General features: G+C 52.0%; 1 protein-coding gene across 3 annotated transcripts; it reads right to left on the bottom strand.

Annotated features, from left to right (window-relative positions):
• Positions 1–2,888: 2,888 nt before the first annotated feature.
• Positions 2,889–8,263, bottom strand: S1PR5 (sphingosine-1-phosphate receptor 5). Of its 3 annotated transcripts, XR_009261130.1 has the most exons (3): positions 8,008–8,263; positions 4,454–5,979; positions 2,889–3,156 (listed from the first exon to the last, which is right to left on the bottom strand). XR_009261130.1 is itself a non-coding variant. In XM_058728058.1 (2 exons), the coding sequence occupies exons 1-2, from the start codon at positions 8,047–8,049 to the stop codon at positions 4,765–4,767; spliced, it is 1,257 nt and encodes a 418-aa protein (XP_058584041.1). In that variant the 5' UTR covers positions 8,050–8,263; the 3' UTR covers positions 3,828–4,764. The 3 variants fall into 3 exon arrangements, 2 of the variants coding, with proteins under 2 accessions (XP_058584041.1, XP_058584042.1); XM_058728058.1 differs by lacking the exon at positions 2,889–3,156 and having other exon boundaries at positions 3,828–5,979; XM_058728059.1 differs by lacking the exons at positions 2,889–3,156; positions 8,008–8,263 and adding an exon at positions 7,569–7,942 and having other exon boundaries at positions 3,828–5,979.
• Between the last annotated feature and the right edge of the window lie 7,841 nt (positions 8,264–16,104).

Raw genomic sequence — 16,104 nt, 5'->3', positions numbered from 1 at the left:
TATTCAGTCACCTCCAATCTAGAGGCGCGTGAAGCTCGCCTGCGGGGGTTTGAAGCCCGGCCCCGCCACTCTACCTCTGTAGGGATACTTCCATAACTCAACTTCTCCACTCTTCAGTTTCCTCTGTAAAATGGTTACTAATACTAGCAGCCACGTGAGGACCGAATGCGAATGCTGGTGCCCAATAGATATGAACAATTGTTATTTTTCATGGTAACGGATGCTGATTCATCATTTTTGCTGATTATGATATAAAGTTAATTTTTAACTATTTTATTTATTTATTTATTTATTTATTTGCACGTGTGCACAGGGAGGGACAGAGGGGGAGAGAGACTCTTAGGCAGGCTTCGCTCCCAAGAGGGAGCCTGGGGAGAGGGGGCAACCAAAATCAAAAGGCAGAGGCTTTTACTGACTGAGCCCTAGGCACCCCTAAATGTACTTGTTTTTGAAAGAATCCATCTTGGGGCACCTGGGTGGCTCAGTCGGTTAAGCATCCAACTGCGGTTCAGGTCATGAGCTAATGGTTCATGGTTCATGAGTTCTGGCCCCATATTGGGCTCAGCCCTGATGGTGCAGAGCGTGCTTGGGATTCTCTCTCTCTATGCCCCTCCCCTGCTCTCGCTCTCTCTCAAAAATAAATAAACTTTAAGAGAGTCCATCTTAACCAAACTATGGAAGGAGCCTAAGTGTCTATCCATAGGTGAATGGATAAAGATGTGAGATATATATATATATATATATATATATAGATATATATATATATAGATATATAGATATAGATATAGATATAGATATATATAGATATATAGATATATATAGATATATCTATACACACACACACACACACATATATATATACACACACACATATATATATACACCTACACACACACACACACACACACACACAATGGGATATTACTCACCATAGATAAAGAATAAAATCTTGCCATTTGCAGCAACATGCATGGATCTAGAAAGTATTATGCGAAGCGAAACAAGCCAGTCAGAGAAAGACAAATACCATATGATTTCACGCGTGTGGAATTTAAGAAACAAAAGAAACAAAGCCAAAGAGACAATCCAAAAAACAGACTCTAAACTATAGAGCACAGTGGTGGTTACCAGAGGGGAGTAGGGTGGGGGCATGGGTGAAATAGGTGAAGGAGATTAAGGAGTGCACTTATCCTGATGAGCACTGAGTAATGTATAGAATTGTTGAATCACTATATTGGACACCTGAAAAGAACATAATACTCTCTTTCTCCCCATTTGCGCTCTCCCAAAGTAAATAAACTTACTGGAGGGGTTGTGGGAGGGAGGATGAGCTAAATGGGTAAGGGGCACTAAGGAATCTACTCCTGAAATCATTGTTGCACTATATGCTAACTAACTTGGATGTAAATTTCAAAATAAAATAAAATCTATGTATATAAACTTAAAAAAAAGAAAACAGAACGATTAAAAAAAAAAAAACGAGGTCAACATTCAGCAAATATCTTAATCCTTTTCACTGGCTGCATAGTATCTCACAGTTTGGATGTGCCACAATTTATTACACCAGGATCCTGTAGAGGGCCACGTGGGTTGAGTTCAATCCTTTGCCTTCGTACACAGTACTGCAATACACATCCGTGTTCATGCATCCTCCTCCACGTGTGCAAGTGTACCTTGGATAAAGCTCTCCAAGTGGCACCCCTGGCTCACAGGGTCCATAGATTTGATTTTGAGATAGGAGAGATTGCCTTCCGCCACGTTCTAGAGGTTTCCCGTAACCTGGGCCATTCCGTTTATTCGCTGACTATGCTATAGCGCCCCTTCTGGAGCGGTCCAGAACTGCAGCTTCACTCAACAGCACCCCCTTCTACCGTCCTCTGGCTTGGATTTAATCCTAGACAGCAGGGATGTTGAATCTTGAAAATTCACTCCTAAGGCTGGCGGAATCTTTTCTTAGACCAACATCTTTTTAGCCTGGCATTTCTTTCCATTATTCACCTAGTTTTCATTGAGATGGACTCTTTTTTTCCTTGTATAAAAGACTTTATATAGAGTATCTTAGGAAGCAAACTTCCCGAGTAGAGTTGAAATTTGAATCAGTTTGTCATCTAGCTTTTCAGGAATGCATGTATATCACATATGGTAAGAATTATTCCTATGAGATACTCGTTTAAAAAAATTGGGGGGGGCAATCTTCAGATTCTGTGTCTCCCTCTCTCTCTGCCCCTCCCCTGCTCGTGTTCTCTCTCTCTCTCTCTCTCAAAAATAAATACATTGTTGCACTATATGCTAACTAATTTGGCTGTAAATTTAAGAAACTAAAATTAAAAATAAATAAATAAACATTTACATTTGTTTTAATTTAAAAAAAAATTTTTTTTAACGTTTATTTACTTTTGAGACAGAGAGAGACAGAGCATGAACAGGGGAGGGGCAGAGAGAGAGGGAGACACAGAATCTGAAACAGGCTCCAGGCTCTGAGCTGTCAGCCCAGAGCCTGACGCGGGGCTCGAACCCACGGACTGTGAGATCATGACCTGAGCCGAAGTCGGACGCTTAACCGACCAAGCCACCCAAGCGCCCCTTTTTTAAAAAAATTTTTTTTAACGTTTATTTACTTTTGAGACAGAGAGAGACAGAGCATGAACAGGGGAGGGGCAGAGAGAGAGGGAGACACAGAATCCGAAACAGGAATATCTCTATACCATGAGGATACAGCAGCAGGAAGGGAGTTAACTGTTACCAGGTCATGCCGGTACCCTCATCTTGGACTTCCAGCCTCCAGAACTGTGAGAAATAAATTTCTGTTGTTTAAACTGCCCAGATAAACGTGTTTGTCATGGCAGCCTGAGCCGACGAAAACAGCAAGACGGCACAAAATCTGTGGGTAGGCGACAATTCCCCCCAAGATCTACTATTAAGTGAACAAAGCAAGGTGCAAAGCAATGCTAGAGTTGTACAAAGAGAGAAAAGTGTTTACATGTCAGCTCATTTATCCGCAGAACAGCTCTGGAACTTTCCAAGGAATCCCCGTGGTGATCACATCCGAAAAGGGGAACTGTTGCTTTTCAAATTTTGTAAAATTGGAACAAGTGGATAAATCCCCTACCATCACACTATCAAACAACCCAACGAAGGAGCGAGCTTCAGGTTCCCCTGGAAGATAAAGGAGTCTGGGGTTAGGGATGCCAGGCCGGGGAGACGGGAGTGCGGGGGGGGGGGGGGGGGGGAGGATTAGGTCCAGTCCTGGGAGCGTCCAGCCTTGAGTGTGTTTGTGTTCCAGGAAATAGGTTGATTTCCGGTGCGTGTGGCCTTCAGGGACGCCCTGAGCGAAATCAGCGGGACACTCAGGCCTCCAGGCTGGGTCAGTGGCCCTCAAAAGACACTGCTGTCTTTGTGGCTGCCTGCAGTTGTAGGGTCTCCTGGAGCCCGAAGCCCCCTTCCCCTCCCCTGGGTCAGCAATGTGGCACTAGGGTCGGGAATGCATCTAGGGACATCCTGTGGCCACAGTCAGCATGCCTGGAGCTTCTCAAGGGCACAAAGAGGGGCCTCCCCCAGACAAGGATGCAGACCACCGAGGCAGGGAGCGTCTGGCTTTGCCACACCCCTCCACCAGAACCAGACACCAGGCCTGCGCTTCTTAGGGCCCCGGGGCCTGACAGTCTGGGTCAGTATTATCCTAGCCCAGACACCAGGCAAGGTACTCACTGCTTGGAATTGCCTCATCTGTCAAATCAGGGTGAGGAAACCCACTTTGCAAGGTTGCAGTAAGGGTGAGAGGGGCGTCCTGGGCCTACCACTGTGGGGATGACTAGCCAGACGCAATAAAGCTGTAACTGTTCTCCTTATTTCATTATATTTTCATTTTTTTTACGAAGGATCTGACACCACGCTCAGAGAAATCCTGTTTCCGAGAGGAATTGGCTGAGTCTCCCACAGTCAAATTTTAGGTCTGCCCTGTCTTTGGTATCCTCTCCTCTAAACCGGGGAGGGAAACTGTCCTTGATTTTTTTCTTTCTCTCACACTCCATTTCTCGGGAATCCTGTCTGCTGTCTCCAAGACCTATTCAGAATCCACATGGTCCGAGTCCCCATCTCTACTCCCCTGGACCAGTGCGGGCACCTTCACCTTGTTCTAGCTTCTACCTTCACCCTTACAGAGATCTGTGAACAGCTGAAGCACATCAAGTCCGCCCTCTGCCTCTCACCTCGCTCAGAGCAAAACCAAAGTCCTCCAGGGGACCCACAGGGCTCTGCACTGTGGGTCCCATCATCTCCCTGCCTTTGTTTCTCCCACCATCCACCCCCTCCAGCGCTGCTCCAGCCGTGAGGGGATCTTTGCTTTTCATAGAACACGCAGGCATGTTCCAGCCTCAGGGCCTTTGCACTGCTGTTCCTCACCCTGAAATGCTCTTCTTTCAAGTGCCCCCAGGGCAATGACCTCTCAGCTTACATCATATGTCACCACTCCAGCAGAGAAGCATCCCCTGACCACCATCGCATCACGGTATTGCAGCTGGAATTATCTCCATGATTTCCCCACTCCGATATTGCCCGTGCCCCCCTTCAGAATGTCAATTCCACAAGGGCCGCGATTCTTGTCTGTTTTGTTTGTTCACTGCTGTGGGGTTTAGCATCAATAAAATACATTTCCCTTCATCTCTTCTGTCTCCACCACCTTCGGCTGCTTTTCCTACAAATTCCTTTAAGAAGAAAAGTCTGCAAAAACATGTCTTCGGGAGGGCAATGGCAGGCCAAAGGGCGTCAGTCTGCGGCAGGTACCGGTACCAGGGTCCGGGCGGCTGTGGGCGCACCCGGGCCGCCAGTGGAGCCGCTAGTGTCCGGCCCGTCCCGCTGGGGTGAGGAGCGCTCGGAGCGGCCGGAGCTGCCGTCCAAGCCAGGGGGCAGCGAGCGGCTCAAGCGTCCCGAAGCCCCAGCAGCGCTCTCGGACCCCTGGGAAGCGCCGTGCCCTCTGCCGCAGGGGCAGCGGCCGCGGCGGCCGAGACACAGGAGAGCGTTGCGCAGGTCGCGGTTGGTGAGCGTGTAAATGATCGGGTTCACAAGCGAGTTGGCCATGGCCAGACCCAGGAAGGGGTCGGCCTGCAGGAGCACGGGGCAGGCGCGCGCTGGGCACGCCACGTCGAGTAAGAGCAGCAGGAAGAGAGGGCCCCAACACACCACGAAGGCCAGGAGCACCACGCTGAGCGTGCGCAGCAGGGCCAGCGAGCGCGGCGTGTGGCGTGCCCGAGCGAAGGCGCCCCCGGCGGCCCGGGGGCGCTCCCGCAGGCGGCGCGCGTTGGCACGCACCTGGCAGTAGATGCGCGCGTAGAGCGCACAGATGGCGGCCAGGATGCCGAGGAAGGCGAGCACACAGAAGAGCACGTAGGCCTTGGCGTAGAGCGGCAGGACGGTGGAGCAGGCGTCCAGGCGGCCCAGGCAGTTCCAGCCGAGCGAGGGCAGTAGTCCGAGAAGCACCGACACGCCCCAGGCGGCGGCCACCAGCGCCAGCGTGCGTCCCCAACGGGAGGCGGGTGCGGGTCCTCGGCGGGCCATGGTGAGGCGGCGCTCGAGCGCGATGGCCAGGAGGCTCAGCACGGACGCGGCGAGCGCCACGAAGACGCCCCCTTCGCGCGCGAACCAGAGCGTGGGCGACAGGCGCAGCGTGAGAGGCCCCGACAGCAGGATGTTGGCGGCATAGACCGCGCCCGCCAGCAGGTCGGACAGCGTAAGGCTGCCCAGGAGCAGGAACATGGGCGCATGGAAGCGCGAGTGGCGCCCAAGCACGATCAGCACCGCCAAGTTCTCCAGCACGATGAGCGCGCACACGGCCAGGAACACGACAGCGTCCGCACGCAGCCCGGCGCCGGGCTGGTAGCGTGCTCCGCGAAGCTTGCCTGTGTAGTTGTAATGCAAGACGATGACCTCGCTCACCGGCGCCGGCCGCAGCAGCCCGGGCTCCATGGGCCGCCCGCCCCAAGGCTGCGGAGAGGTAAGGTGGTGTGTCAGGTGAGGGGGCTGGCAGGGTGGGGCGGGGTTTCGCAGCTCTGGGAAAGGGGCCTTGACCCCCCTCCCCACCACTGCACACCTCCGCTGGGGCCCAAAGGGAGTTCGGGATGAAAAGGAGGTGGCCGTGGAGACAGGCCGACGCAAAGACACGCAAGGAATATCACGAGGGGACACGGTGACACAGAGTCCCACGGGAAAGGGACACGAAAAAGCCCATAATCTGGGCTATCCAGGGGCAGATTCAATCATAAGCAGACAGGAACGCACACAAATACAGTGACACGCTGACAAAGACATGTATACACAGTCACAAAGTAGGGGCAACGTGCACAGTCACACCCCATCAGGGAAACGAGAAAATATATCCACACATGAACAGAGCTACGTAGGCACGTACAGAGACCCAAATTCAGCCCCACTCACACAGGTTCTCAAGCCCCCTCGTATAGGCCACAATTTCACAACCTCCACCCAGGCCCCGCCCGGAGCCCGCAGCTCTACAATCTGCCGGCCTCAGCTGCACCCAGTGCCTCTCCCTGCTGAACCCCCGGCTTCCTATTTTGCAGAGACAGAGCCTGAGGGCAGCAGACAGGATCCAGATCTCACAGACAGGCTTTTGCAGAGGGGTGCACGTGTCATTAGGGTATAATAATACTTCCCAGGGGCGCCTGGGTGGCTCCGTTGGTTAAGGGTGGCACTCTCGACCTAGGCTCAGGTCATGATCTCACGGTTGGGGAGTTCCAGCCCCATGTGGGGCTCCGTGCTGACAGTAAGGAGCCTGGAGCCTGCTCCGGATTCAGTGTCTCCCTCTCTCTCTGCCCCACCCCACTTCAAAATAAATAAATAACTTAAAAAAAAATACTTCCCATTTCATGTGTATTTTGGACAGCTCTCCCCTTAGTTCCAATTTACAGACAGGAATCCCCTGGACAGCTCTCCCCTTAGTTCCAATTTACAGACAGGAAACTGGCTCAAAAGAAGTACCCCGCATAGAAGGAGACACAAAGGTTCTCACGCAGCTGCGCAAATACAGCTACTCAGAAACGGTCACACAGTCGTGCGAATCCCACTTAATAGATGAGAAAACCGAGGCCTGGGAAGGGGAGCCGACTTATTTGGACCTGGCAGGAACAAATGCATCCCAGACGGCCTCAGCTGCACTCGAGGAAGAAGCGCAAATACAAATCCACAGAGAGTCACGGACTCAGCCACGCTGAAGGTGGGGGGGGGTGGGGGTAGGAGGCATCGAATACAGGCAGACACGGGTTACACTCGCTCTGATGGGGACATCTCCCGCCTCGCCTCGGCTTGCCTGGCAGCAGGACTGAAGTAGCGAAACTTGCAGTGGCATGGCCCGGAGAGGGCGAGGCCAGGGGATTCCAGGCGTCCCCACCCCCATCCCCGGCCCCGCATCCAGCCCGGGAGTCGCCGGCTTCCCCCTGGCCCCCGCCCCAGGCCTCCGGGGAAACCGGAGACAAGGAGACCGGGGTAGTGGTCAGGGTAACCCCCTGCGGGCCAGACTGAGTCCCCGCGCGCCTGGAGACCCAGTGCTGTATACTCACCCCTGCGCCCCGGTCGTGCGCCCCCCGCAGTCGCGCTGCCAGGAGCAGAGTGAGAGGACGCTGCTGGGGGGGGGGGGGGGGGGGGGCGGGGCTGGAGCTGAGGGGGCGGGCCCGCAACGCGGACCGCTGGCCGTCGCAAGCGGTTGCCCCCTCCCCTTGGCGCCCGGGCACCCAGCCCGTGGCTGCCAGCCTGTGCCACCCGCCGCGGCACCGGAGCGCGCCCCGGCGGCGACTGGCACCGGCGAGCCCTTGGCTGCCCCCTCCGGACCTGAACTTCTTTCCCAGGGACGCTCCGTCGCGGTGGGAGGACCCGGAATCGCGGGAAGGGGAGGTTCTCTGCAGGGGCGGTCGCAGCCTGCGCCTCTTCCCGCCCCACACCAGAGGGGTCCTGTCTGTCCTCTGGGGACTGGACACTGGCCCCTCCCTGTTTCCCGCCTACCTTCCAGCTGAGCCTCCGGGCTGCACCCCAAGAACGCCCCATCGTTGAGGGACCCTGGCAGCGCAGGTTAGGGGGGGGTCTTCAGCAAGAGCAGTGGTGGCCTCAGTCCCCTTTCCCCAGCAGATAGGGATTCGGGGCGCAGCCCCCTCTCCATTTCTCCTATCCCACACCTGGCTTACAGCGAGTTAGGGAGGAGAAGGTGAAGGCAGGATTCTGGTGGGAACCTCCCTCTCTCCAAATGAGAAAGGTCTGGCTCCTAAGCCCTCCTGCCCCCCCCCCCCCTTATTGCTTCCAACACTGTGATTTACTCATTTAACGTGTTTCTGGGCTGTGTCCCCATCAGACTGTCAGTCCCCATGGAGGCAGGGATTTGCATCTGTCGTGAGCACTGCTGGGACACAGCCCAGGCCCTATAAATTAACCGATGAGTGAGTGAATGAATGAATGTTTCCCTCGCTTTCTGTGTGTGTATCTCTTTCATTGGGTCTCCCAGGGTGGGTCTCTTTCAGTCGTTGGCTGTGTCTTTGTGTCACTCTCCCACGCCTCTCCCAGGCCTCCAGCGGGCCAGTCTCAGCTGGCCCCACGCCCCCTCTCCCAGTTCCCAGGAGTTTCCTGGCCAGGCCCAGCTCCCGCACCCTCAGACCAGAGGCTACAGGCAGGAAAGGGGCTGGGCCCGGTGGCCGCGGACCTTCTCCAGGATGGTGCCCTTTGACTTGGCCTCTGCTCGGGCTCTGCCAGCAGCGGGTGGGGTGAGGGCGTCCCAGGAGTGCTGAATCAGAGGCTGGGGGTAACGGATCTCGGGGGGCACCCAGGCCTGGTTGCGTCTCCAGGTAGCCCCTTGGGAATCCTGGTGGCTTCTGCTGGCCGTGTTCCTTGGGGAGGCAGAACAGTTCCTTCTAGCTCCAAACAAAGATGCCAGAGACACATGCGAGGTAGTGCAGTCAGTGGGGCCAGAGTAAAGGGATGGGTAATGCTTTAGTGCTGGTGCCCCACAGCCTTGCCCTCCAAGCCCTGAAGATTCCCCAAAAGCTGTGGGGCCGCACAGGCCTGGATACACGAGTGACTCTTTTCTGTAAAGGGGAAGCCACATCCCCTGTGGGAAGGTGGCCTCTTCACACCCCCAGGCGTCAATCTCACCTCCTTGGGGCTCGAAGCTGTGAAGGGAGGCTCTTCCGGCCTCCCTCCAGGGCCTCCAACCCTCCCTACCTCCTGTGCCTCTTTTCTATAGACTGGGACCCTGACTTCTCCAGAAGATGTCAGGAGACTGGACGCCTCTGTGCATCCACCTCGACCTGCCATTCCACACCTGTGGTACAGTTCTTAACACTCAGATCAGGTCCCTCTCCTGCTCTAAATTCTCCCATGGCTCCCTAGGTCACTCAGGAAACGCCAGTCCTCACCATGGTCCACAGGGCCCTGCTTGGTGTCTCCTCCTTACTTACTCCCTGCCTTACTGCCCTCCAGCCCCACTGGCCTCCTCCCAATTCTTCACACAATTTAGGACCTTTGTACTTGGGGATAGGTCTCCCTGGAGACCTCCCTTCTTCCAACCCTTCCCAGTTGGTCACCTCCTCAGAGAGGCCTCCATTAATCTGTCCCTCTCCTCCCCAAGCTTGCACAGCATTTGGCACCATCTGAAATTACCTTGATTATTTATTCATGTGGCCTATCATTCCCAGATCCAGGAAGGCAGACTCTTGTCTGTTCCTCTGCCCAGAGGTCATATAAAGATCAAGGGTTCAGAGTCTGTTGCCAGGCTCAGTGACTTTGTAGTCTAGGACTATGGGCAAAGGATATCCTCTCTGAGCCTCGGTGGCCTCATCTGTAAAATGGAGTCAATAACAGTATCCACTCTAAGGGATATTGTTGAGGATGAAAGGTATGATTTAGAACAGAACAAGGATATACAGGGAAAGCGCAATAAATGTTGGGGATTATTGGTCACCACTGTATCCCCAAGGAGGAATTAGGGGACTCCGTTCAGATCCCATGGGCCTCAGGCACCACCACCCCCAGCCCATTCCCACTGGGGAAGGGCGCCCACCCTTCCCTCCCCCGCTGCTGCCAAGGCTGGTTTCTTCCCAGGGGAAGGGCATCCCTGGCCTCCCAGCTCCTGCCACAGCCCGCCCACCTGATGCATGCCTGGGCGGGCTCACCCACCAAGCAGGTTCTGCCACCAGAGCCCTTGCACACGCACACGGGGGCCACCCCACCCTGGTCTGCACCCACTCTCAAAGCAGAGTCAGTGCCTGTGACGGGACAAAATGCCTAATATGGTCCCTCCTTCTTCTTCTTTTTTTAAATGTTTATTTTTGAGAGAGGGTGCGCGCACAAGCCGGAGAGGGGCAGAGAGAGAGGGAGATAGAGACTCCGAAGCCAGCATCCGAGCTGTCAGCGCAGAGCCCGATGTGGGGCTCGAACTCACGAACCGTGAGATCATGACCTGAGCCGAAGCCGGACACTCAACCGACGAAGCCACCCAGGCGCCCCTAACACAGTCCCTTCTGACCCCCACCCCCCTAGAGAATAGGAGGACCACAGCAGGGTTCTCTTTCTGCCTTCTCCACCCCGTTCAGACCAATCCTGAGGCGTGAATGTGGCTGCAGGGGGTGCAAACTGACAGCTTTCCCGTGGCTGGAGACCAGAGCAGTCATGGTTTGGGGGGATCTCAAAATGGAGGCTCGAGGACCACCTCTGTCCCACAACCACACTCTGGTTTTGCTTAGCGGAGAGGCTTCCCAAACAACTGTCTAAACAGTTTGCGCCTTCGTTGGCAAATTTGTTGGTCACAAGGGTCCAGGTTAACAATTCCAGAACTGTTTATGTGCTAGGGTTGAACATACAAGTTCATATTGCAGATATGGACAGCCAGGTTTCATGCTGCTGCAGAAGGAAGTTACAAATGAGCAATGTGGCTCAGTTCATGGGAGCATAAGACTCTTGATTGCAGGGTTGTGGGTTTGAGCCCCACCTTGGGTGTAGCGATTACTTGAAAATAAAAATCTAAAAAAAAAAACCCCAAACAAACAAAAAAACACAAGCAATGTGGTGCTGGGCTGAGGTTAGGTTAACAGTATGACATGTTTATTTTAATAAATAGATATAAAAATAAATATCACTGTGTGTATCCATGGGTCAGTTCACATATTTCCTAGATCTGTCTGCTGAAGGTTCAGAAGCACTGACATTCTAGAAAAAGCATGAGTACACTCAGCACCCAGGTCTTGATTTCTTACAAAAGAAATGTATTGGGGTGCCTGGGTGACTCCGTCTGACTCTTGATTTCAGCTCAGGTCATGATCTCACGGTTTGTGGGTTCGAGCCCTACCCAGGTGCCCCTTAAGGCTTTTTTTTTTTTTTAATGTTTATTTATTTTTGAGAGAGAGAGAGCGAGAGCGTGAGCAGGAGGGGAGCAGAGAGAGGGAGACAGAGAATCCCAAGCAGGTTCCATGCTGTCGGCCCAATATGGAGCTTGAACTTGGGAAAGGTGAGATCGCGACCTGAGCTGAAGTTGGATGCTCAACCAACTGAGCCGCCCAGGCGCCCTTGCATTCGTGTAGTTCTTATTAAGGGTTCTAAAAGGTTCCCAGAAGAGACTTTCAATTGGTGGGGAAAGGGAGGAGAAGGGAGCTTGGTGGTGGGGCCTCACCTTGTGCCAAGAGGGTGGGCAGGACTTGGGCAGAGCCACACGTCTCTCTCCTCACCTGCTCACCCCAGGCCTGGCGAACTGCCCAGGGGAAAAGCTGACCTCATCCTCTTTTGGCATGTGGCCCCAGCTACAGCTTGGGTTAAATTCAGGCCAAGGACTTCTAAAGTGGTTAATGAGGGTTGGGATCCAAGTCCCCAGGAGACAGAGGAGGCAGGCCCTGATCTTTCCCCTCCAGGCAGTCCCCCTAGGTGCCCTAACTCCTTGCAACTCTCACTTCCCAAGCCCTAGGCTTGGAAACTGGGAGTCAGCACCTCCTCTTTCTTGCCCCCTCACACTTAGACATTCATTTTACAGGCTAGGCAGGAGGGAAGGGGGAAAGAACAGCTGGGCAGAGGGAGTCAATCAGCACATGCAAAGGCCCGGGGGCTGCAAAGAGTGCGGTGGGTAAAAGAAACTAGAATCAGTCAGTTGGTTAGGAGCTTGGCTTAGGGGGAGGAAAGTACAGGGAAGGTGGGGGTGGATTGGGGGTGAGAGAAGGGTCAGGTCTGCTGGCCTGAAATGCCAAGCCTCTGCTATCTGACCACCACCTCACTATATAACTTGCCAAACCTCTCTCTGATCTGTTTCTGTATCTGTAAAATGGAGCCTTTCTCACCGTGATCTTGTGAATACGAATGCAGTCATTGGTGCAGTGTTAACACCTCACCTGACAGAGCAAACCACTCTGTAAATGTCAAATATTATGTTTTAACAGCTTTATTGAGATGCTAATTTGCATGCCGTACAATTCACCCATTTAAAGTGTATATTTCTCTGCTTCGTAGTGTATCATAGAGTGGATAAGTACAACCACAACCAATTTTATTTTATTTTATTTTTAATTTATTTTTTAAAGTTTATTTCTTTTTTTTAACGTTTATTTATTTATTTATTATTTTTTTTTGAGACAGAGAGAGACAGAGCATGAACGGGGGAGGGTCAGAGAGAGAGGGAGACACAGAATCCGAAACAGGCTCCAGGCTCCGAGCTGTCGGCACAGAGCCCGATGCGGGGCTCGACCTCACAGACTGTGAGATCATGACCCGAGCCAAAGTCGGACGCTCAACCGACTGAGCCACCCAGGCGCCCCTAAAGTTTATTTCTTTATTTTGAGAGAGAGAGAAAGGGAGAGAGCACATGGGTGAGGGGCAGAGAGAGAGGGAGAGAGAATCCCAAACAGGCTGCGCACCATCAGCACCAAGCCCCACACGGGGTTCAGTCCCATGAACCCGTGACATCATGACCCGAACCGAAATCGAGAGCTGGACGCTTAACCTACTGAGCCACCCAGGCAGCCCTAGAACCAATTTTAGAATAATCTATCACTCAAAAAGGAAACTCCAGGGGCGCCTGGGTGGCTAGTCGGTTGAGCTTCTGACTTCAGCTCAGGTCATGATCTCACAGTTCATGGGTTCGAGCCCCGCGTCAGGCTCTGTGCCGACAGCTCAGAGCCTGGAGCCTGTTTCGGATTCTGTGTCTCCCTCTCTCTCTGCCCCTCCCTCGCTTGCGCTCTGTCTCTCACTGTCTCAAAAATAAATTTAAAAAAATTTAAAAAAAAAGGAAACTCCATACACATTGCCAATATTCTCATTTCTCCCCTCCTTCCACCCCCTGGAAACCACTAATCTACTCTCTATCTCCAAGGATTTGTCTCTTCTTGGCATTTCATATGCATGGAGTCATACACTATTTGATATTTTGTGTCTGGCTGATTCTTTCACTCAGCATAACGTTTTTTTGTTTCTTTATTTTTATTTTTTAAATGTATTTATTTTGAGAGAGAGAGAGAGAGAGAGCACAAACAGGGGAGGGGCATAGAGGAGAGACAGAGCCCCAACATGCTCCTTGCCATCAGTGCACAGCCCGATGCAGGGCTCAAACTCACAAACTGTGAGATCATGATCTGAGCCGAGATCAAGAGCTGTTCACCTACCCAACTGCACCACCCAGGCGCCCCACATTTTTGAGTTTCATCCATGTCATGGCATGAATCAGTACATCATCCCTTTTTATGGCTGAATAGGATGTCATTGTATAGATACGCAATGTTTTTTTCTGTTCAACTCATGGAACTTGGGTTGTTTCTGCCTTTTTGGATAGCTAGAAAAAAAATGCTGTGAATCTTCGTGTATAGGCTTTTTGTGTGGATATATATTTTTATTTCTCCTGCAAGGGACAGAGTGCAAGCAGTGGAGAGGCAGACAGAGGGAGACACAGAATCCGAAGCAGACTTCAGGCCCCGAGCTGTCAGCACAGAGCCCGACATGGGGCTCGAACTCACAAACTGAGAGATCATGACCTGAGCAGAAGCCGAGAGCTGGATGCTCAACGGACCTAGCCACCCAGGCACCCCTTTTTTGTTACTATTTTTAATGATCCATTGTTCACCCTGCAGTCCACCTTTCCTCCAGTCCTCCTGCTCACAACCCTCCGTTCCTCCTTGGTGCTCTTTGAAGAAAGTTCAAAGGGTCCTGGCCTTTGGCATCTGGCTCTTTCCCCTTCACCCCACAGCATAGTTCTTGCCTCTGAATCTCCAAATCTGGCAACTTCTCATGGTCAAACGGAGGCAGGCTTTGGGGTCAGACAGGCAGGGGCTGGAATCCTGGCTCTGATGATCTTGGGTGGATGGATTCACCTCTGTGAGCCTCAATTTGCTCATCAGTTAAATGGGAATCAGATTATTCCCTCTCTCAAAGGGTTCAACAAAACAGTTCATGTCAACTCTTTTTTTTTAATAATTTTTTTATGTTTATTTATTTATTTTGAGAGAAACAGAGTCATTGTGAGTAGGGGAGGGAGGAGAGAGAGAGAGAGAGAGAGAGAGAGAGAGAGAGAGAGAGAGAGAGAGAGAATCCTAAACAGGCTTCGCGCTGCCAATGCGGAGCCTGACACAGTCCGAACCCACGAAACCGCGAGATCACGACCTGAGCCGAAACCCAGAGTCAGACAGACGCCCAACAGATCGAGCCACCTAGGCGCCCCAAGTTCATGTCAACTCTTTAGTGCAATGTCTAGCATTGAGTAGGGGCTATATTTATCAGGATGTGCTTAGTTGGAAGTTCCAGGGAAACAAAACAAAACTGAGTTCCACTAAAAAACAGCTCATATTCGTGTGAGGAAAAGGAAGGAAATGAACAGGCTGCTGTAACTGAAAATCTAGGGGTCTAGGAGTTGCAGTGACTTCAGGCGGAGCTGGATCAAGAAGCTCCAGGGTCCATCGGAATCTAACTTGCTGTCTCTTGGCTCAACTAGGCTTTCATCTCATCAGGCTCCCCTTTGGGTGGCAGAGACGCTGTCGGGCACCCTGGATCCATTATTTCCACAGGGCAGCCCCTTGGAAAGAGACATCTCTCCTTCATTGGTCCAGCTAGGGTCACATGACACAACCAAACCAATCACCAGGCCTAGGGGATGGACTGCTCTGATTGGCCAGGTTGGAGGGGCGGAGTCAACCCAGATTTGTATAGGCACCTCCATTTAAGCCACTGAGAGTCCTCAAACCTTGGTAGGTTTGGTTTCAGGCGTCCGAGATGCCAAGGCCCCCGAGCGTCAGAAAGCTCAGGAGTAACATTTGTGGAGTTCAGTTTATTCCAGTGGAGTCTGAGATGCCTCCCAGCCATCACGTGGTGCCCTGAGTCATCCACTGGATCCGAGTCGCGCATTCACCTGGTGTCTCGGTGGCTCACATTCTTTTTATTGCTTTTTATGGAAATGTAATTTCATTTCCCTTTGAAGGATACAACTGGAAAGTGTAATTATTGTGATGTATAATTAATCCATGTGGAGATAATTACCTATTTCTTTCTTGCTTTTTTTTTTTTTTTTTTTTTCCTTCTTGGATGTTCTGGCAATACACCTCAATTCAGCTTTCCAAATGATCGCATCTTCCAGATAATGTATCTATAGGTAGAATTCTGTTTTCTTCCTGGGTTCTTTGTGCTGGAGAATTTCTCCTGCCCCTATCCCAGGAATTATCTTCATGTCCTTTATTGGGACATCTGTTTCCTCACTCTTGTGTCTTCCTTTTTTTCTTGGTTTGCCCCCTTGGTTTTGGTGGAGTGCATCCTGCAATAATTTTCTAAGACTATAAGAACGTGGGAGATGACATTTTTGAACCCTTCCGGGTTTTGGAATGTCTTTACTGGCTCCTCACACTTGATCACTGTTTTGGCTGGAAATAGTGGTCTGGGTAAAAAATCCTTCTCTATCAGAATTTTGGAGCTGTAGACCTACTGTCTCTTTATTTCCGGTGTCTTTGAATTTGCTGTTTGTGCTGGGGAATGCATTTCCTTCCTTTCTTTTTTCTGGCTAATTCCTCCACATCCTTTGCATCCCATGATGGACTTTTGTAGGGTAAACCAATAACAATTGACTGGGAACGTCCATTCAATTCAGTGACTGCATTGACT

This window comes from Neofelis nebulosa, chromosome 4, assembly GCF_028018385.1.
Source record: "Neofelis nebulosa isolate mNeoNeb1 chromosome 4, mNeoNeb1.pri, whole genome shotgun sequence".
In the NCBI taxonomy this organism is placed as follows: Eukaryota; Metazoa; Chordata; class Mammalia; order Carnivora; family Felidae; genus Neofelis; species Neofelis nebulosa.
This window is presented reverse-complemented; position numbering and strand designations above follow the sequence as displayed.

Coding starts and splice junctions, on each gene's coding strand:
- S1PR5 (XM_058728058.1), bottom strand. CDS start 8,049: ATGGGGCGTTCTTGGGGTGCAGCCCGGAGGCTCAGCTGGAAG. Junction 5,980..8,007: donor CCCGGAGGCTCAGCTGGAAG/GTAGGCGGGAAA, acceptor ACCTCTCCGCAG/CCTTGGGGCGGGCGGCCCAT.